The sequence below is a fragment of the Scyliorhinus torazame genome, chromosome 8, assembly GCF_047496885.1.
Source record: "Scyliorhinus torazame isolate Kashiwa2021f chromosome 8, sScyTor2.1, whole genome shotgun sequence".
NCBI lineage: Eukaryota > Metazoa > Chordata > Chondrichthyes > Carcharhiniformes > Scyliorhinidae > Scyliorhinus > Scyliorhinus torazame.
In genome coordinates this window covers 213,495,239-213,517,139 of record NC_092714.1, presented here as the reverse complement: position 1 = coordinate 213,517,139, position 21,901 = coordinate 213,495,239, and the positions used below count along the sequence as shown (strand labels likewise).

The window sequence follows — 21,901 nt, the reverse complement described above, 5'->3', positions numbered from 1 at the left end:
AGCTGCTTGAAGGTCCCTAATGTTTCCGACTCTACTACTTCCACAGGCAGTGCATTCCATGCCCTCACTACTCTCTGGGTAAAGAATCTACCTCTGACATCCCCCCTATATCTTCCACCATTCACCTTAAATTTATGTCCCCTTGTAATGGTTTGTTCCACCCGGGGAAAAAGTCTCTGACTGTCTACTCTATCTATTCCCCTGATCATCTTATAAACCTCTATCAAGTCGCCCCTCATCCTTCTCCGTTCTAATGAGAAAAGGCCTAGCACCCTCAACCTTTCCTCGTAAGACCTACTCTCCATTCCAGGCAACATCCTGGTAAATCTCCTTTGCACCTTTTCCAAAGCTTCCACATCCTTCCTAAAATGAGGCGACCAGAACTGTACACAGTACTCCAAATGTGGCCTTACCAAAGATTTGTACAGCTGCATCATCACCTCACGGCTCTTAAATTCAATCCCTCTGTTAATGAACGCTAGCACACCATAGGCCTTCTTCACAGCTCTATCCACTTGAGTGGCAACTTTCAAAGATGTATGAACATAGACCCCAAGATCTCTCTGCACCTCCACATTGCCAAGCACTCTACCGTTAATCCTGTATTCCGCATTCATATTTGTCCTTCCAAAATGGACAACCTCACACTTTTCAGGGTTAAACTCCATCTGCAAACTCCACACAGACAGTCACCTGAGGTTGAAATCGAACCTAGGTCCCTGGAGCTGTGAGGCAGCAGTGCTACCCACTGTGCCGCCGTGCCCAAGCCTTGACAAATGACATACAAAGTGGTCAGGATTCTCCGTCGTGAGACAGCGAAATCAGGAAAGGTGATTAGGTGGAGAAACGGTTGTGTGGCCAAAATTGTGGCCGGCACTGGAGACCTGCCAGAATGCCATGCTCCGGTGCTTGACAGCAGCAGCAATGCGTTCTACTCCGCCCGTTCAGTAAACACCAATCACGTATCATTAGTGAGCCTGACCAGGTATTCTCTGGGGACTCGGCAATTCCCCACCTCCACCACGAGGAATTACTGACAGTGAGTTTCACTTGTGGTTTCAAAAATTGGAAAACAGGCGCTGTGGTTACTGAGGGGGAGAGAGGGAATATGGAAAGTGTCCTACATCGCCATAGTTTCATGATAGTTATGCCGCTAGCTGGGGGGGGGGGGGGGGGGGGGGGGGGCTTCTGCCAAGGCAGGGAGGAGTAGTGGCGGCAGCCAGGAAGTGGGCTGTGGGGTCGGGGTGGACGTGTACGGTGCACCATTGCCGTAAGCCTGAAAAGCAGCCACGCGGCTGCGCATGCCGCTGACTGCCCACTGTGAACTCAGTGCCACTGGTCGTATGGGTGTCCCATAGGCCATCCCCCTAGGTACCCTCTGGCCCCAGCCAACCCACCAACGAGATGGGCGAAAAGATCATTGCCAACGGTTCTGCAATTTCATCTCTTGTTTCCCATAGAATCCTTGGATATATCCCGTCAGGCCCGGGGAACTTGTCTATCCTCAAGTTTCTCAAAATGCCCAACACATCTTCCTTCCTAACAAGTATTTCCACAAGCTTACCAATCTGTTTCACACTGTCCTCTCCAACAATATCGCCCCTCTCATTTGTAAATACTGAAGAAAAGACCTCTCCTATCTCTTCAGACTCAATACACAATCTCGCGCTACTGTCCTTGATCGGACCTACCCTCGCTCTAGTCATTCTTATATTTCTCACATGTGTAAAAGGCCTTGGGGTTTTCCTTGATCCTACCCGCCAAAGATTTTTCATGCCCTCTCTTAGATCACCTAATCCCTTTCTTCAGTTCCCTCCTGGCTATCTTGTATCCCTCCAGCGCCCTGTCTGAACCTTGTTTCCTCAGCCTTACATAAGTCTCCTTCTTCCTCTTAACAAGACATTCAACCTCTCTTGTCAACCATGGTTCCCTCACTCGACCATCGCTTCCCTGCCTGACAGGGACATACATATCAAGGACACGTAGTTCCTGTTCCTTGAACAAGTTCCACATTTCACTTGTGTCCTTCCCTGACAGCCTATGTTCCCAGCTTATGCACTTCAATTCTTGTCTGTCAACATTGTATTTACCCTTCCCCCAATTGTAAACCTTGCCCTGTTGCACGCACCTATCCCTCTCCATTACTAAAGTGAAAGTCACAGAATTGTGGTCACTATCTCCAAAATGCTCCCCCACTAACAAATCTATCACTTGCCCTGGTTCATTACCAAGTACCAAATCCAATATTGCCTCCCCTCTGGTCGGACAATCTACATACTGTGTTAGAAAAGCTTCGTGGACACACTGCACAAACACCACCCCATCCAAACTATTTGATCTAAAGAGTTTCCACTCAATGTTTGGGAAGTTAAAGTCACCCATGACTACTACCCTGTGACTTCTGCACCTTTCCAAAATCTGTTTCCCAATCTGTTCCTACACATTTCTGCTACTATTGGGGGGCCTATAGAAAACTCCTAACAAGGTGACTGCTCCTTTCCTATTTCTGACTTCAACCCATACTACCTCAGTAGGCTCATACTCCTCAAACTGCCTTTCTGCAGCTGTTATACTATCTGTAATTAACAATGCCACCCCCCCCCCACCTCTTTTACCACCCTCCCTAATCTTATTGAAACATCTATAACCAGGGACCTCCAACAACCATTTCTGCCCCTCTTCTATCCACGTTTCCGTGATGGCCACCACATCGTAGTCCCAAGTACCGATCCATGCCTTAAATTCACCCACCTTATTCCTGATGCTTCTTGCGTTGAAGTATACACACTTCAACCCATCTCCGTGCCTGCAAGTACTCACTGAGTGCTGAATTTGGTGCTTTTTGAGTGCGATAGTGAGAGTTTGGTGACCGAGGGAGTATAAGGCTTCATTTTTATCTAAAGTTTAGTCTTTCTTTTATTTAGTTAATTAACTTAAAAGTTGCTGTTTGGTTTAGAAGAAGGTGAATTTTCAATCAGCTTTAAACAGGCTTCTACTTCTAGGCACTTGCAGCTGGAGCTTGTTAATTAGTTAATTTGATTAGGCCAGTTTTTCAGAGGCTAGATTCACAGTATAAAAGTGATCCCCTACAGTGCAGACTTTGTTTGCACTGAGTGCTGAATTTGGTGCTTTTTGAGTGCGATAGTGAGAGTTTGGTGACCGAGGGAGTGCTGAATTTGGTGCTTTTTGAGTGCGATAGTGAGAGTTTGGTGACCGAGGGAGTGCTGAATTTGGTGCTTTTTGAGTGCGATAGTGAGAGTTTGGTGACCGAGGGAGTTAGGTGAGGAGGGAGTAAGGTGCTCCTTTCATTTTGTTTCCGACATTTCCGCAAAGAGTGAGAAGTGAGCCAGGAGTTTACAGGAAGTGTAGCTGACTGGGAGCAGAGTCGGAGGGCGGAGATCTAGTTAGTCCACACAGCAGCTATATTCTGTCAGGTAAGAGGGGATGGAGGCTAGGCCAGTTACATGCTCCTCCTGTAGGATGTGGGTGGTGAGGGATACCACCGGTGTCCCCACTGACTATACCTGCGGGAAGTGCACCCAACTTCAGCTCCTCAAAGACCGTGTTAGGGAACTGGAGCTGAAGCTGGATGAACTTCGGATCATCCGGGAGGCAGAGGGGGTGATTGAGAAGAGTTACAGGGAGGTAACCACACCCAAGGTACAGGACAAGAATAGCTGGGTTACAGTCAGGGGGAAAAAAACAAACAGGCAGACAGTGCAGGGATCCCTCGTGGCCGTTCCCCTTCAAAACAAGTATACCGTTTTGGATGCTGTTGGGGGGGATGACCTACCGGGGGAAGGCCCTAGCGGCCAGGTCTCTGGCACTGAGTCTGGCTCTGGGGCTCAGAAGGGAAGGGGGGAGAATAGAAAAGCAATAGTTGTAGGAGATTCAATGGTTAGGGGAATAGATAGGAGATTCTGTGGTCGCGAGCGAGACTCCCGGAAGGTATGTTGCCTCCCGGGTGCCAGGGCCAGGGATGTCTCGGATCGTGTCTTCAGGATCCTTAAGGGGGAGGGGGAGCAGCCAGAAGTCGTGGTGCACATTGGTACCAACGACATAGGTAGGAAAAGGGGTGTGGAGGTAATAAACAAGTTTAGGGAGTTAGGCTGGAAGTTGAAAGCCAGGACAGACAGAGTTGTCATCTCTGGTTTGTTGCCGGTGCCACGTGATAGCGAGGCTAGGAATAGGGAGAGAGTGCAGTTGAACACGTGGCTGCAGGAATGGTGTAGGAGGGAGGGCTTCAGGTATTTGGATAATTGGAGCGCATTCTGGGGAAGGTGGGACCTGTACAAGCAGGACGGGTTGCATCTGAACCAGAGGGGCACCAATATCCTGGGAGGGAGGTTTGCTAGTACTCTTCGGGAGGGTTTAAACTAATTTGGCAGGGGAATGGGAACCGGATTTGTAGTCCAGCAACTAAGGTAGCCGATATTCAGGATGCCAAAGCATGTAATGAGGCAGTGGGGAAGGGAACACTGACAAAGGAGAGCATTTGCAGGCACGGAGATGGGTTGAAGTGTGTATACTTCAACGCAAGAAGCATCAGGAATAAGGTGGGTGAACTTAAGGCATGGATCGGTACTTGGGACTACGATGTGGTGGCCATCACGGAAACTTGGATAGAAGAGGGGCAGAAATGGTTGTTGGAGGTCCCTGGTTATAGATGTTTCAATAAGATTAGGGAGGGTGGTAAGAGAGGTGGGGGGGTGGCATTATTAATTAGAGATAGTATAACAGCTGCAGAAAGGCAGTTCGAGGAGTATCACCCTATTGAGGTAGTATGGGTTGAAGTCAGAAATAGGAAAGGAGCAGTCACCTTGTTAGGAGTTTTCTATAGGCCCCCCAATAGTAGCAGAGATGTGGAGGAACAGATTGGGAAACAGATTTTGGAAAGGTGCAGAAGTCATAGGGTAGTAGTCATGGGCGACTTTAACTTCCCAAATATTGAGTGGAAACTCTTTAGATCAAATAGTTTGGATGGGGTGGTGTTTGTGCAGTGTGTCCAGGAAGCTTTTCTAACACAGTATGTAGATTGTCCGACCAGAGGAGGGGCAATATTGGATTTAGTACTGGGTAATGAGCCAGGGCAAGTGATAGATTTGTTAGTGGGGGAGCATTTTGGAGATTGTGACCACAATTCTGTGACTTTCACTTTAGTAATGGAGAGGGATAGGTACGTGCAACAGGGCAAGGTTTACAATTGGGGGAAGGGTAAATACGATGTTGTCAGACAAGAATTGAAGTGCATAAGTTGGGAACATAGGCTGGCAGGGAAGGACACAAGTGAAATGTGGAACTTGTTCAAGGAACAGGTGCTCCGTGTCCTTGATATGTATGTACCTGTCAGGCAGGGAAGAGATGGTCGAGTGAGGGAACCATGGTTGACAAGAGAGGTTGAATGTCTTGTTAAGAGAAAAAAGGTGACTTATGTAAGGCTGAAGAAACAAGGTTCAGACAGGGCATTGGAGGGATACAAGATAGCCAGGAGGGAACTGAAGAAAGGGATTAGGAGAGCTAAGAGAGGGCATGAACAATCTTTGGCGGGTAGGATCAAGGAAAACCCCAAGGCCTTTTACACATATGTGAGAAATATGAGAATGACTAGAGCGAGGGTAGGTCCGATCAAGGATAGTAGCGGGAGATTGTGTATTGAGTCTGAAGAGATAGGAGAGGTCTTGAATGAGTACTTTTCTTCTGTATTTACAAATGAGAGGGGCGATATTGTTGGAGAGGACAGTGTGAAACAGATTGGTAAGCTCGAGGAAATACTTGTTAGGAAGGAAGATGTGTTGGGCATTTTGAAAAACTTGAGGATAGACAAGTCCCCCGGGCCTGACGGGATATATCCAAGGATTCTATGGGAAGTAAGAGATGAAATTGCAGAGCCGTTGGCAATTATCTTTTCGTCCTCACTGTCAACAGGGGTGGTACCAGGGGATTGGAGAGTGGCGAATGTCGTGCCCCTGTTCAAAAAAGGAACTAGGGATAACCCTGGGAATTACAGGCCAGTTAGTCTTACTTCGGTGGTAGGCAAAGTAATGGAAAGGGTACTGAAGGATAGGATTTCTGAGCATCTGGAAAGACACTGCTTGATTCGGGATAGTCAGCACGGATTTGTGAGGGGTAGGTCTTGCCTTACAAATCTTATTGAATTCTTTGAGGAAGTGACCAAGCATGTGGATGAAGGTAAAGCAGTGGATGTAGTGTACATGGATTTAAGTAAGGCATTTGATAAAGTTCCCCATGGTAGGCTTCTGCACAAAGTAAGGAGGCATGGGATAGTGGGAAATTTGGCCAGTTGGATAACGAACTGGCTAACCGATAGAAGTCAGAGAGTGGTGGTGGATGGCAAATATTCAGCCTGGATCCCCGTTACCAGTGGTGTACCGCAGGGATCAGTTCTGGGTCCTCTGCTGTTTGTGATTTTCATTAATGACTTGGATGAGGGAGTTGAAGGGTGGGTCAGTAAATTTGCAGACGATACGAAGATTGGTGGAGTTGTGGATAGTAAGGAGGGCTGTTGTCGGCTGCAAAGAGACATAGATAGGATGCAGAGCTGGGCTGAGAAGTGGCAGATGGAGTTTAACCCTGAAAAGTGTGAGGTTGTCCATTTTGGAAGGACAAATATGAATGCGGAATACAGGGTTAACGGTAGAGTTCTTGGCATTGTGGAGGAGCAGAGAGACCTTGGGGTCTATGTTCATACATCTTTGAAAGTTGCCACTCAAGTGGATAGAGCTGTGAAGAAGGCCTATGGTGTGCTCGCGTTCATTAACAGAGGGATTGAATTTAAGAGCCGTGAGGTGATGATGCAGCTGTACAAAACTTTGGTAAGGCCACATTTGGAGTACTGTGTACAGTTCTGGTCGCCTCATTTTAGGAAGGATGTGGAAGCTCTGGAAAAAGTGCAAAGAAGATTTACCAGGATGTTGCCTGGAATGGAGAGTAGGTCTTACGAGGAAAGGTTGAGGGTGCTAGGCCTTTTCTCATTAGAGCGGAGAAGGATGAGGGGCGATTTGATAGAGGTTTATAAGATGATCAGGGGAATAGATAGAGTAGACAGTCAGAGACTTTTTCCCCAGGTGGAACACACCATTACAAGGGGACATAAATTTAAGGTGAAAGGTGGAAGATATAGGAGGGATATCAGAGGTAGGTTCTTTACCCAGAGAGTAGTGGGGGCATGGAATGCACTGCCTGTGGAAGTAGTTGAGTCGGAAACATTAGGGACCTTCAAGCAGCTGTTGGATAGGTACATGGATTACGGGAAAATGATATAGTGTAGATTTATTTGTTCTTAAGGGCAGCACGGTAGCATTGTGGATAGCACAATTGCTTCACAGATCCATGGTCCCAGGTTCGATTCCGGCTTGGGTCATTGTCTGTGCGGAGTCTGCACGTCCTCCCCGTGTCTGCGTGGGTTTCCTCCGGGTGCTCCGGTTTCCTCCCACAGTCCAAAAATGTGCGGGTTAGGTGAATTGGCCAATGATAAATTGCCCTTAATGTCCAAATTGCCCTTGGTGTTGGGTGGAGGTGTTGAGTTTGGGTAGGGTGCTCTTTCCAAGAGCTGGTGCAGACTCAAAGGGCCGAATGGCCTCCTTCTGCACTGTAAATTCAATGATAATCTATGATTAATCTAGGACAAAGGTTCGGCACAACATCGTGGGCCGAAGGGCCTGTTCTGTGCTGTATTTTCTATGTTCTATGTTCTATGTACTCTCCTTTGTCAGTGTTCCCTTCCCCTCTGCCTCACTACACGCTTTGGCGTCCTGAATATCAGCTACCTTAGTTGCTGGACTACAAATCCGGTTCCCATTCCCCTGCCAAATTAGTTTAAACCCTCCCGAAAAGTACTAGAAAACCTCCCTCCCAGGATATTGATGCCCCTCTGGTTCAGATGCAACCTGTCCTGCTTGCACAGGTCCCACCTTCCCCAGAATGCACTCCAATTATCCAAATACCTGAAGCCCTCCCTCCTACACCATTCCTGCAGCCACGTGTTCAACTGCACTCTCTCCCTATTCCTAGCCTCGCTATCACGTGGCACCGGCAACAAACCAGAGATGACAACTCTGTCTGTCCTGGCTTTTAACTTCCAGCATAACTCCCTAAACTCGTTTGTTACCTCCACACCCCTTTTCCTACCTACGTCGTTGGTACCAATGTGCACCACGACTTCTGCTGCTCCCCCTCCCCCTTAAGGATCCTGAAGACACGATCCGAGACATCCCTGGCCCTGGCACCCGGGAGGCAACATACCTTCCGGGAGTCTCGCTCGCGACCACAGAATCTCCTATCTAATCCCCTAACCATTGAATCTCCTACTACTATTGCTCTTCTATTCTCCCCCCTTTCTTTCTGAGCCCCAGAGCCAGACTCAGTGCCAGAGACCTGGCTGCTAGGGCCTTCCCCCAGTAGGTCATCCCCCACAACAGCATCCAAAACGGTATACTTGTTTTGAAGGGGAACGGCCACGAGGGATCCCTGCACTGTCTGCCTGTTTGTTTTCTTTCCCCTGACTGTAACCCAGCTACTCTTGTCCTGTACCTTGGGTGTGGTTACCTCCCTGTAACTCCTCTCTATCACCCCCTCTCCCTCCCGGATTATCCGAAGTTCATCCAGCTCCAGCTCCCTAACACGGTCTCTGAGCAGCTGGAGTTGGGTGCACTTCCTGCAGGTATAGTCAGCGGGGACACCGGTGGTATCCCTCACCACCCACATCCTACAGGAGGAGCATGCAACTGGCCTAGCCTCTATACCCTCTTACCTTACAGAATATAACTGCCCTGTGGACCAACTGGACCTCCGCCCTCCGACTCTGCTCCCAGTCAGCTGCACTCTCTGTAAACTCCTGGCTCCCTTCTCGCTCTTTGCGGAAATGTAGGAAATGAAATGAAAGGAGCACCTTACTCCCTCCTCACCTAACTCCCTCAGTCACCAAACTCTCACTATAGCACTCAAATGCACCAAATTCAGCACTCCCTCAGTCACCAAACTCTCACTATAGCACTCAAATGCACCAAATTCAGCACTCCCTCAGTCACCAAACTTTCACTATAGCACTCAAATGCATCAAATTCAGCACTCAGTGCAAACAAAGTCTGCACTGTAGGTGATCACTTTTATACTGTGCATCTAGCCTCTGAAAGCTGGCCTAATCCAATTAACTAATTAACAAGCTCCAGCTGCAAGTACCTACAAGTAGTACCTTTGTTTGAAGCCGATTGAAATTTCACCTTCTTCTAAACTAAACAGCAACTTTTAAGTTAACAAAAGTTATCGCAGTGGAGTGAAAGCAGTTCTGAGGAATTTTCCAGCTTATGGTGAATCAGACAGCATTTCTAAGTGTATTTATCTGCTTACGCTGTCACTGGCAAACTCTGCTGTACTCCTTTTACCAGTGATAATGTCTCTGCTAGTTAAGAACAGCTCAAACGCCTGGTACCTGTTGTAGCTCTTATACTGGGAGGGCTATGCACAGTCATAGAACATTACAGCGCAGTACAGGCCCTTCGGCCCTCGATGTTGCGCCGACCCTTGAAACCACTCTAAAGCCCATCTACACTATTCCCTTATCATCCATATGTTTATCCAATGACCATTTAAATGCCCTTAATGTTGGCGAGTCCACTACTGTTACAGGCAAGGCATTCCACTTCTAATCATTTATCATGAAGAAAATATCACTCTGGTAACTGACATTTAATGTTAATGTATTTCATTTCAATTTGATCTCACCAAATAGCGCCCGTTAGCCCAGGCTTGTGCATTACGTCCTTGTAACATGTTGATTGGTCTCAATATGCCACCTCCATAATGCCAACTGCCCTATAGTGGAAAGAGAAATTAAATAATCCTAATTGCATGCAGTTGCACAAAAAACTGAAAGCAATCACATTAAACTGCATTTACAGAGATTTACAAATCTTGGCAAACCTTTGAGGGCAGTTTATCATAGAATCCCTACAGTACAGAAAGAGTCCATTCGGCCCATCAAGTCTGCACCAACCCTGCAAAAGAGCACCCTACCTAAGCCCAATCAACCACCCTTTTCCCGTAACTCCAAGTAACCTTTTGGACACTAAGGGGCAATTTAGCATGTCCAATCCACCTAACCTGCACATCTTTGGAAAGTTAGAGGAAACTGGAGAACCTGGAGGAAATCCATGCAGACACGGAGAGAAAGTGCAAACTCCACATAGACCGTCACCCATGGTAAGAATCAAACCTGGGTTCCTGGTGCTGTGAGGCTGCTGTGCAAATCACTGTGCCACCGTGCCACCCTCAGTTTATTCCCTCAGTACAAATTTTTGCTAATATCTTTGTTTTCTGATTTCTTACATAATAAAAGTGATTACACTTCAAAAGTCACACAGCTATAAAGCACTTAGTGACATCCGGTACTCATAAAAGGCACTATATTAATGCACATATACTTCCTTCCTTTTTGATGCGATTATATCTGTTTCAATTGGCAAAGTCCAAGGAGAGGGAAGAAAGGTAAGAGTTGCTCTTATTACTGCCCCTAATGATCTCAGGATGTTCTTTTGCACTTCACAGCCAGTTACGTACATATTTCTAAGTGTAATTGCTGTTGCAGTGTCGAGGAATATGGCCCACAATGTTTTAAAATGGGGTGGACAAAGATTAAGCAGCACACATGGGTACCGATTTATTGCTGTACCAATGTTAGTTCCCTTTTAGGGAGGCAGATGGGTGCGGTGGTGATGGGGGGGCTGGTGCAGGGAGGGTGCACAGGGGAGGGGCTGTTTCGAATGGGGGGGGGGGGGGTTGTGAGGGCGGTGGGATGGATTGGTGGGGTTGCCAGTGGCCAGGCTCCCTCGTCAGTGAATCTGGAGGCAATTAGATTGTCCTGTTCACGGCGGCCCAGGAGCACACATCGTGTGGCCTCCTGTGGCTGCCCAGGCCCCATGTCTTGCCTGGCCCTCCTCTGCATCCTCCTCGACTGACTTTCATCCTCCTCGTATAGAATATCGCCTCTCTGCTGCGTGATGTTGTGGAGGACGCAGCAGGCTATCACTATGTGGGAGACTCTCCTACTGCTATACTGGAGCCCCCCCCCCCCCCTGCTCCAGAGAGGTCCAGGCACCCGAACCGCATCTTTTTTATTTGAAAAACATTTTCTTAAGGCATTATAATTTTATAATAATAACAGTACAAATACAAATATAAACATAGTGCAAAGACCACCTCCCTCCCTCACAAGTCCCACCTCTTCTAAACAATAACCTAACTCACCACCCCCCCTCCCCCATACGTTTGCTGACAGTTAGTTTTCTCCAAAGAAGTCCGGCTGCCACCACCGGACGAACCCTAGCATTGACCCTCTTCGGGCAAACTTTATTTTCTCCAGTCTGAGAAACCAAGCCATGTCACTAAACCAGATCTCTGAATTCAGGGGCTTAGAGTCCCTCCATGCTAACAATATCCATCTCCGGGCTACCAAGGAGGCAAAGACCAAGACATCAGCCTCTCTCACTCCCTGGACTCCCGGATCTTCCGACACTCCGAAAATCGCCACCTCTGGACTCGGCACTACCCTTGTTTTTAACACCGTGGACATGACATCTGTAAAACCCTGCCAAAATCCTCTAAGCTTCAGACATGCCCAAAACATATGGCATGGTTTGCTGGCGCTCCCGCACATCTCACACACCTGTCCTCTATCCCAAAAAACTTGCTCATCCGGGCCACCCTTCATGTGTGCCCGGTGAACGACCTTAAACTGAATCAGGCTGAGCCTGGCACATGATGAGGTGTTGACTCTGCTCAATGCATCCGGCCAAAGACCTGCCTCTATCTAACCCCCCCCCCCCGCCAAGCTCATCTTCCCATTTGCGCTTTAGCTCCTCTGTCTGTGTTTCCTCTGACTCCACGAGCTCTTTATAAATATCCAAAACCTTCTCCTCTCTCAACCCCGTTCTGGAAACTACCCTGTCCTGTATCCCGCGTGGCGGTAGGAGCGGAAAGGTCGAAATCTGTCTTTGCAAACAATCCCGTACCTGCAGGTATCTGAATCCATTTCCTGCTGGCAGTTCAAATTTCTCCTCTAAAGCCTTCAAAAAGGGGAAGCTCCCATCTATAAATAGATCCCCCACCCTCTCAATCCCTGCTCTCTGCCATCTCCGAAACCTCCCATCCAGCGTTCCCGGTGCAAACCGATGCTTATTGCCGATTGGAGTCCAGACCGATGCTCCCTACTCTCATATGCTTCCGCCACTGCCCCTCGACTCTCAGGGCTGCCTTTACCCCCGGGCTTGTGGAGTACCGGGCCGGCGAGAACGGCAGAGGTGCCGTTACCAATGCCCCCAAACTTGTGTCCTTGCATGATGCCGCCTCTACTTGCTCCCAAACTGACTCTTCCCCCCCCCCCCCCCCCAACGCCCCCCCTCCCCCACTACCTAATCATGGCTATATTTGCCGCCCAGTAATAGTTGCTAAGGTTCGGCAGCACCAACCCACACTCCCCTCGGCCCCGCTCCAGTAACACATTCTTCACTAGCGGGGTTTTACCCACCCACACAAAACCCGAAATCACCTTGCTTCTGAACGCATCTTGAGCATGCCGATGCACTGCTTGATCACACCCTGGTCACTGCATGGGTGTCATTGTACTGGGTCTTCTTGATGGGACTGTGGCCTCCAGATAGGCGTCATCAGCCACACTGCAGCAGATAGCCTCTGTCGCCTAGGAGCCAATCCCTTACTGGGGGTGTGCCTCAAAGGTGTAGGGAACCATCACGTGTGCCAGGATGAAGGCGCCGTTCACACTGCCTAGGTATTAGGCGCAGACGTGCATAATGTGCATCTTCTAGTCACACACCAGCTGCACATTCATGAAGTGGAACCCGTTTTGGTTCATGAAGACCACTCCCTAATGTGTCGGTGCTTTTAGGAGAACATGCTTCCCAATCAACCCCCTGAACCTGCATTCCAGTGACGGTAGCAAATTCCATTGCCTGGGCAAATTGGCAGGCTTGCTCCATGTCAAAGGTAATGTATTGTGCCGAACGGGCATACAGGACCTCCGTTATAGCACAAATGCACCTGTGCACAGAGGTTTACGAGATGCCAGATAGGTCCTGGCTGGAAGCACGGAGAATACATTAATGATACGCCCACGGTGGTTACTGTACAATTTGCATCACCAAGCCAACGTGCGGCACAGAGAGCATTCATACCACTGCCGAGGGACTAGAGCATGGCATTCTGTTTGGCATCCGACGCTGGCCACGATTTTCGGCTGACATGTGATTTTTCCACCAATCGTTTTTCCTGATTCCGTCGTCGGCCAGCGGTGAATCACACTCCCAGTATCTGTTATTATTTACTATACCATTAGTAACCATCAGTTTGAAGCAGACAATTATGATGGAGTTTTCTATCAGAATTTCAACTATAGTATTTTTTTTAAACAGAATAAAGTTATTCACTGTTATTCAGTATTCAATTTTAAAGAACATAATGCATGATAAACTACATTTGAAAGAAAAGCCGTAAAATGTCATTTGCACTGAAAAAGCAATGCTCTACATTTATTAAGTCATTGTTTCATATTTTAGGAGTTTTCTGTCCTATATTAGATTTGCTGCATTGAGAAGAATGCTTTGGTTAGTGACATACAGAAATTTGCTCTTACCGGATGCTTCCTGAAGACCCAAGCATTCGAACCCGAGCTGTCTGAAGTATTGCTTGGTCTAAATTGACCATCTACTGCCGATAAATTCTCCTAAATGAAAATAGATCACAAAATCTAAGTGTATTCAATTGTCCCAAAAACTGAAAGAATTCAGGCTGAACAAATTCATAATTTGTCTCAGGAGTAATAACATATTTACTCTTGAATAGGTAGTTTGGTTCCTCACTATCCTTTTTCCCCATGTCTGCGTGTTTTTCCTCCGGGTGCTCCAGTTTCCTCTCACAATCCAAAGATGTTCAGCTTAAGTGTGGTTATGGGGTTAGGGTGGGGGAGTGGATCTAGTAGGGTGCTCTTTCAGAGGGCCGTTGCAGATTCAATGGGCCAAATGGCTTCCTTCTGCACTGCAGGGATTCAATAGTTCTATGGTACAAATTTCTGTTTTTTCTTTATTCACTTGCCCTCTCTGCAATTATCACCCTTCTTTTTCTAACCTTCAGTTTGTCCACTCCCTTGTGAATACGGCAGTTGATATCCATACCCTCATTATAAATGATTACACTGACTTCTATTTGATTGAACATTGACTTGCAAGAAGAAACAATTTGGCCCTCAGTGACATTTCTCTGCCTAGTGTCACACAGATGGAAAATTGTGGTTCAAATCTACCTATAACTTTACCAGCTAACCAAAACGCCTATTGAAATGTTTACAGAGGATCTATTTAAAAAGAAAACAAGAAAAGACACTGACCAAAGATGGCTACCACCAATCAACTGATGTCTGGTATTTTAAGTTGACACCTTTTCAGGAATCTACCTACATGGATTGCACTACTAACCTATGGGTGGTGCATAGTTGGGCTCAGTTGCATAAATTGAATTTGGGTAATTTGGTGGATGCAGTGAAGGAGGATTTTCAGAGGTGGGAGGTTCTTCCTCTGTCGCTGCGAGGCGGGTCCAGACTGTCAAGATGACAGTTCTCACGAAGTTTTTGTTTATCTTTCAGAATGTGCCGATTTTCTTGCCCAAATCTTTTATTGGGAGGGTAAACAGGGTGACTCGGGCTTTACATGTGCGGGTAAGGTACCTCAGATTAGCAGGGTGTTCTTGGAGAAGGACTGGCAGTCGGGCGACATGACATTGCCGTATTTTTATTGGAGGGGCGACTGTGGAGAAGTTCTGGAAGTGGGTCTTGGAGGAAGGGTCAGTGTGGGGGTGGATGCAGGATATATTATGCAGAAAGACAAGTTTGAGGGCACTGATGATGGCGCTTCTTCCGTTCTCACCGGTGAAATAGTCCACAAGTCCGGTGGCAGTTGCCTCATTAAGGGTATGGAATCAGTTCAGGCAACATTTTAAGATAGAGGGAATGGGGCTGTGGGCACCAATCTGTGGTAAACACAGATCCATACTGGCAGTGTTTGATTCAACATACAGGACAATGGAGTGGGAGGGAATAGAGAGGTTTAGGTATTTGTTCGCGGACGGCAAGTTTGCAGAGTTGGGACAGCTAGTAGAGAAGTTTCATTTGCCGAATGGGAATGGGTTTCAGTACCTGCAGATAGGGGATTTCGTGAGGAAGGAGCTGGCTACGTTTCCATGGTTGCCGCCCCGTTTGTTGCTCGAAAAGATTGTGTCTGAGGACGAGATAGGGAAGAGCAAGATCTCTGATATTTATGGGCAGTTAATGGAAAGGGAAAGGGTTTCGTTGGTTGAGATAAAGGGGAAGTGGAAGGTGGAGCTAGGTGGTGGATTTGAAGGGGGAATTTGGAGTGAGGCCATGCGGAGGATAAATTTGACCTCCTCGTGTGTAAATTAATTCAATTTAAGGTGGTGCATAGGGTGCACATGACAAAGTCGTGTATGAGCCAATTTTTCCCGGAGGTGAAGGATAGATGTGTTTTGCGGGGACTATGTCAGAGATTTTATGGATAAAAGTGGCTTTGAGCCCATGGTGGCGATATTTGGGGTTTCAGAGGATCCGGGAGTGCAAGTGGGAGAGAGGCTGATGTCTTGGTCTTTCCCTCCCTGATAGCTCAAAGGAGGATCTTGTTCAGGTGATGGGTTCTGCAGCCACCTGAGGCAGGGGGTTGGGTGAGCGACCTGGCAGAAGTCCTGCACTTGGAGCAAATAAAGTTTACAATTAAGCGGTCAGAGGAAAAGTTCCACTTGAGGTGGAAGTTGATCATCTCCTTCTTTAAGGACTGCTAAACGACAGTGAATGGGGGTGGGGTTACGGCTGGGGGGATTGTTGTGTTATTCAATTTTAGCTTTTCTTTCTGTGTTATTGTTTTGCAGCCATAAAACAGGGCAAGTGGGGTTTAAGGTGGATGGGGGGGGGGTTTGTTTTAAGACACTGGTATAAAAATGGTTGCATTGTACTGTGTGCTTTGTATATCGTGAGCTGTTATATTGTGTAATCATCTTTGCTGTGGTACCTCATCAAATGTCTTTTGGACAGGTACTGGCTCACCCCCTTCTATAATCACTATCAGCACCACCCTCCTCAAAAAGACACCTATAACCCCTATCTCTGCAATCTTCCACCTCGTGTTCATTGTTGCTATCTGCTTCAATGGTCTTTGATTTTGCCTTTCAAATACATGTCAATCCTTCCCACAACTCCAAATTTGAATCTCTCCAACAGGTTTCCACCTTGAAATTGCCTTCATGGAAGTAACAGTGATGGTGTGGTATTTTCTCTCCTCATGTACCTCAACATCTCTGCAAGCTTTAAAACAGAACTAGACAATAGCCTGAGCACAGATACTCATAACGTTGTATTTTCCACGTGGACCTTTTGTGGATACTGGCTCCTGTCATTGTCATAGGGAGGGGTGGCACATCTTCCCTTTCAGAGTTCTGGTAGCCTAAGCCTTTTGATAGGATTCAGCAGAACAGGTGTGCCTCTCTGATAACGAATAGTTGTGGGAATCACCCATGGATTCAGTTCAGGATTGTGGCTTGGGCCTCAAAAATAAAGGACACAAATGGGACCAAGGAAATAAAGAACAATTCTTTCCAGGGGACACCCAGCAAATCCTCACTAGACCAGACATTCTTCGAATGTACCTTCCTGTCTCTTCATTAGGCAAGAATCCAAGCTATGCTCAATGCATATTTTTAGAACCATAATTTTTGGCATATTAGTAACATTTTGGGGATTTTTACATCCTGTGCAGTTGTCAAAGGGATGATTTATGTTTTTTTAAGAATATAACTAGGGGGGAATAGATTCAAGCAGCTGTTAAGTATATACAAAAAGGCAAAGAGTAAAAGTCTCTGCAATCTCCAGCCTCTTTGTAGTATATTAATGTACAACTATAAAAGTTACATACTCAGAGGCATTAGAATATTCAATGGTCAAGTCACGTCCTTGCAATGGATCATTTTGTCTCAATGTGCCATATGGCAAAACGTCCTATCATGAAAACATTAATAATACAAGAACTAAAGCAATCAGATTAGATTAAAGAATTTTAAAAAATTAATTGGTATCAAATTTATCTTATTTCCTCACTACGATATTCGGCTACAATGTTTGATTCTTGATCTAATGGCAATTTTACAAAGCGAAGAAGGATTATTCACATTTTACAACTTGGCCCAAATATTTGTGGAGATGGCACCAACGTATCTGACCAGGCCTCGATTCGCACCCCATATCTGGCAACTACCATTTTCACTGGGGAAGAACAGAGGGAGCATGGTATTTATGATGCAGCTGCCTTCACTCAGAAGTAATTTTCATCAACTAAGCTTATGAAACACAAAATTGAGGAAAAGGGCTAATCTACTGGAGTTCTTTGGAGAGCTAAGATATCCTTGTGAAGAGGTCAGGTATCCTTTTGGGATTGTTAATAGATGTAGATTGTTAACAATAGATTGTTAATAGATGTGCTTTAAAGTTAATGTCTGTGTAAGTCATTTAAATCCCCTGCTCTTTAAGTTTTGAAAATAATAGCTTGCTGTGTCTCTCAGCAAATGAATACTAAGAGCGACAGTGAAAGGAAAAACTGATGAACAACTTTGTCCTAAACACTTTCTCTCTCTCTCTCTCGTCCTTTAATGTTCTCAATAAAGAAATCTTCCTCTCCAACTAAGCTTTTGACCACCTGTCCTAAAGCCTCCTTCTTTGACTTCCAGGTGCGGCGATGACCAGCTAAGTCGCACGTTTCGGCACCTCCCGTTGAAACTGACTTTTGGGCTCTTATTAAGAGCCCCAACAGCAATTTTTAACGGCCAAAATCACTGTGCGGTGAAATAGGAGGGAATCCCCCCCGTATAAATAAGAATAAAGGAGAGGATAGCGGCCGGATTGCAGTGGATCCACTGGAGCAGCGGCAAGGAAGGGAAGCTCGAAGCAAGATGGCGTTGGAAGGTGGCTGTTCGGTATGGGGCCCGGAGCAACAAGAGTTCCTGCGGCGCTGTGTGGAAGAGCTGAAGAAGGAGGTGTTGGCCCCGATGCTACAGGCGATTGAAGGGCTAAAGGAGGTGCAGAGGACCCAGGAGTTGGAGCTTCGGGTCGTGAAGGCAAAGGCTGCGGAGAATGAGGATGAAATACAGGGCCTGGTGGTAAGGACAGAGACGCACGAGGCACAGCACAAAAGGTGTGTGGAGAGGTTGGAAGCCCTGGAGAATAACTCGAGGAGAAAGAATTTAAGAGTCTTGGGTCTTCCCGAAGGCATAGAGGGGGCGGACGTCGGGGCATATGTGAGCATGATGCTTCACTCGCTAATGGGATCGGAGGCCCCGACGGGCCCTTTGGAGGTGGAGGGAGCTTACCGAGTTCTGGCGCGAAGACCAAAGGCAGGAGAAATACCTCGAGCCATAGTGGTGAGGTTTCACCGCTACAATGACAGAGAGTTGGTTCTAAGATGGGCGAAGAAAACTCGGAGCTGCAGGTGGGAGAACGCGGTGATCCGCGTGTACCAGGATTGGAGTGCGGAGGTGGCGAGAAGGAGGGCAAGTTTCAACCGGGCCAAGACGGTGCTCCATAAAAAGAAGGTTAAATTTGGAATGTTGCAGCCGGCGAGACTGTGGGTCACACACCAAGGGAAGCACCACTACTTTGAGACGGCAGAAGAGGCGTGGACATTCATTGTGGACGAGAAGCTGGAATAGTCTGGCGAGAGAAAAAGCTTCTGTAATAAAGTGGTGGGGTGATTATGTGGGACGAGGAAGGGGAAGGAGGGGGGGGGGGGGGGGGAATTTTTTCAATTTTTCAAGTTTGTAACTTTTCTCTTTCCCCTCGTGGGGGGGGGGGGGGGGGAGTATGGGGAACTGTGGGCGCCGGTGGGACGGAAAGGGGAAGGAGAAGGGAAATGCGCCATTAGGGGCGGGGCCGAGTGGGAAACGCGGGCTTTGCTCCCGTGCTATGGTAATTGTGGCGGGAACGGGGACGCAGGAAGGAGGGGGCCTCGCACAATGAGGGGCCGAGGACAAACGGGGGAAGCCGAGGTCAGCCAGAGTTTGCTGAGTTCTGGGAGCAACATGGGGGGGTGCAACTACGCTAGAAAGGGATCTAGCGGAGGGGGGGGGGGGGAAGGGGGGAGTTAACTGGGTTGCTGCTGCTAAGGGGAAGGGGGAGCTGTTATGGGGCGGGGTGGTCGGGACGGGAGAGCACCGTCGGTGGGATATATGGGTACGTGGGAACCGGGTGAGGAGCTGGGTTAGAAAAGGGGATGGCTAGTCGACATGGTGGGGGGGGGGTAAAGAGCCCCCCAACCCGGCTGATCACGTGGAACGTGAGAGGGCTGAATGGGCCGATTAAAAGGGCATGGGTACTCGCACACCTAAAGAACTTAAAGGCAGATGTGGTCATGTTGCAGGAGACGCACTTGAAACTGGCAGATCAGCTCAGACTACGTAAAGGATGGATGGGGCAGGTGTTCCATTCGGGCATAGATGCGAAGAATAGGGGGGTGGCTATCTTAGTGGGGAAACGGGTACAGTTTGAGGCAAAGACCATAGTGGCGGACAGTGGGGGTAGATATGTGATGGTGAGTGGCAGATTGCAAGGGGAGGCGGTGGTTCTGGTGAACGTATACACCCCGAACTGGGATGATGCAAACTTCATGAAGCGCATGCTGGGGCGTATCCCGGACCTGGAGGCGGGAAAGCTGGTAATGGGGGGAGACTTCAATACGGTGCTTGATCCAGGGCTGGACCGGTCTAGGTCTAAGACCGGGAGGAAGCCGGCAGTGGCCAAGGTGCTTAAGGACTTCATGGAGCAGATGGGAGGAGTAGACCCCTGGAGATTTATTAGGCCTAGGAGTAAGGAATTTTCATTTTTCTCCCATGTTCACAAGATGTATTCACGGATAGACTTTTTTGTCCTGGGAAGGACACTGATTCCGAAGGTGACAGGGACGGAGTACATGGCCATAGCCATTTCGAACCACGCTCCACATTGGGTAGATCTGGAGATAGGAGAGGAAAAGGAGCAGCACCCACTCTGGAGATTGGATATGGGGTTGTTGGCGGATGAGGGGGTATGTCTAAGGGTGAGGGGATGTATCAAAAGGTACCTGGAGCTTAATGATAACGGAGAGGTCCAGGTGGGAGTGGTCTGGGAGGCGCTGAAGGCGGTGGTCAGAGGGGAACTGATATCCATAAGGGCCCATAAAGGGAAGCAAGAGAGCAAAGAAAGGGAGCGACTGTTGAGAGAACTCCTGAGGGTAGACAGGCAATATGCAGAGGCTCCGGAGGAGGGACTGTACAGGGAAAGACAAAGGCTACATATGGAATTTGACCTGCTGACCACGGGCAAGGCAGAAGCACAGTGGAGGAGGGCACAGAGAGTACAATACAAGTATGGAGAGAAGGCGAGCCGGTTACTGGCCCAACAACTGAGGAAGAGAGGAGCGGTGAGGGAGATAGGTGGGGTGAGGGATGAGGAAGGTGAGATGGAACGGGGAGCGGAGAGGGTGAACGGGGTGTTTAAAGCATTCTACGAGAGGCTGTATAAGGCTCAGCCCCCGGAAGGGAAGGAGGGAATGATGCATTTCCTAGATCGGCTGGAATTCCCAAAGGTGGAGGAGCAGGAGAGGGCGGGACTGGGAGCACGGATTGAGGTGGAGGAGGTGGTAAAGGGGATTGGGAGCATGCAGGCGGGGAAGGCCCCGGGACCGGATGGGTTCCCGGTGGAATTTTATAGGAAATACATGGACCTACTGGCCCCGCTTTTGACGAGAACCTTTAATGAGGCCAGGGAAAGGGGGAAGTTGCCCCCGACTATGTCGGAGGCGATGATATCGTTACTCTTAAAGAAGGAAAAAGACCCGCTGCAGTGCGGGTCTTACAGGCCTAATTCCCTCCTGAACGTGGATGCTAAGCTCCTGGCCAAGGTGATGGTGACAAGGATAGAGGATTGTGTCCCGGGGGTGGTCCACGAGGATCAAACTGGGTTCGTTAAGGGGAGACAGCAGAACACGAATATACGGAGGCTGCTAGGGGTGATGATGATGCCCCCGCCGGAAGGGGAGGCGGAGATAGTGGTGGCGATGGACGCTGATAAAGCATTTGACAGAGTGGAGTGGGACTACTTATGGGAAGTGTTGAGGAGATTTGGTTTTGGAGAGGGGTTTATTGGATGGGTACAGCTGCTATATAGGGCCCCGGTGGCAAGTGTGATCACGAACAGGCAGAGGTCCGACTACTTCCGTCTTTATAGAGGGACAAAACAGGGGTGTCCACTGTCCCCGTTACTGTTTGCATTGGCAATTGAGCCGCTGGCCATATCACTGAGGGGCTCTAGGAAGTGGAGGGGTGTACTCAGGGGAGGAGAAGAACACCGGGTATCATTATATGCAGATGATCTATTGCTGTATGTTGCGGACCCAGTGGAGGGGATGCCTGAGATAATGCGGACACTCAGGGAGTTTGGAGAATTTTCGGGGTACAAATTAAATATGGGGAAGAGTGAGTTCGTGGTGCATCCGGGGGAGCAGAGCAGGGGAATAGATGATTTACCGCTGAGGAGGGTAATAAGAGATTTCCGGTACTTAGGGATCCAGATAGCCAGGAGCTGGAGAACCCTACATAGGCTTAATTTAACACGATTGGTGGAACAGATGGAGAAGGATTTTAAGAGATGGGACATGGTGTCCCTGTCACTGGTGGGTAGGGTGCAGGCGGTCAAAATGGTAGTCCTCCCGAGATTCCTTTTTGTGTTCCAGTGCCTCCCGGTGATGGTTACGAGGGCTTTTTTCAAAAAAATTGAGAAGAGTGTTATGAG

General features: G+C 48.1%; 1 protein-coding gene across 4 annotated transcripts in view; it reads right to left on the bottom strand.

Moving 5' to 3' along the window:
- The window catches only part of LOC140428371 (cadherin-like protein 26), a 134,915-nt gene that overhangs the window by 10,003 nt on the left and 103,011 nt on the right, over positions 1-21,901 (bottom strand). For all 4 annotated transcript variants that reach the window (XM_072514761.1, XM_072514762.1, XM_072514760.1 and 1 more), the window contains 2 exons: positions 13,664-13,753; positions 9,742-9,831 (listed from right to left, as the gene is read on the bottom strand). In XM_072514761.1, the coding sequence (XP_072370862.1) occupies positions 9,742-9,831; positions 13,664-13,753 (180 nt within the window). The remainder of the gene's footprint in view (positions 1-9,741; positions 9,832-13,663; positions 13,754-21,901) is intronic.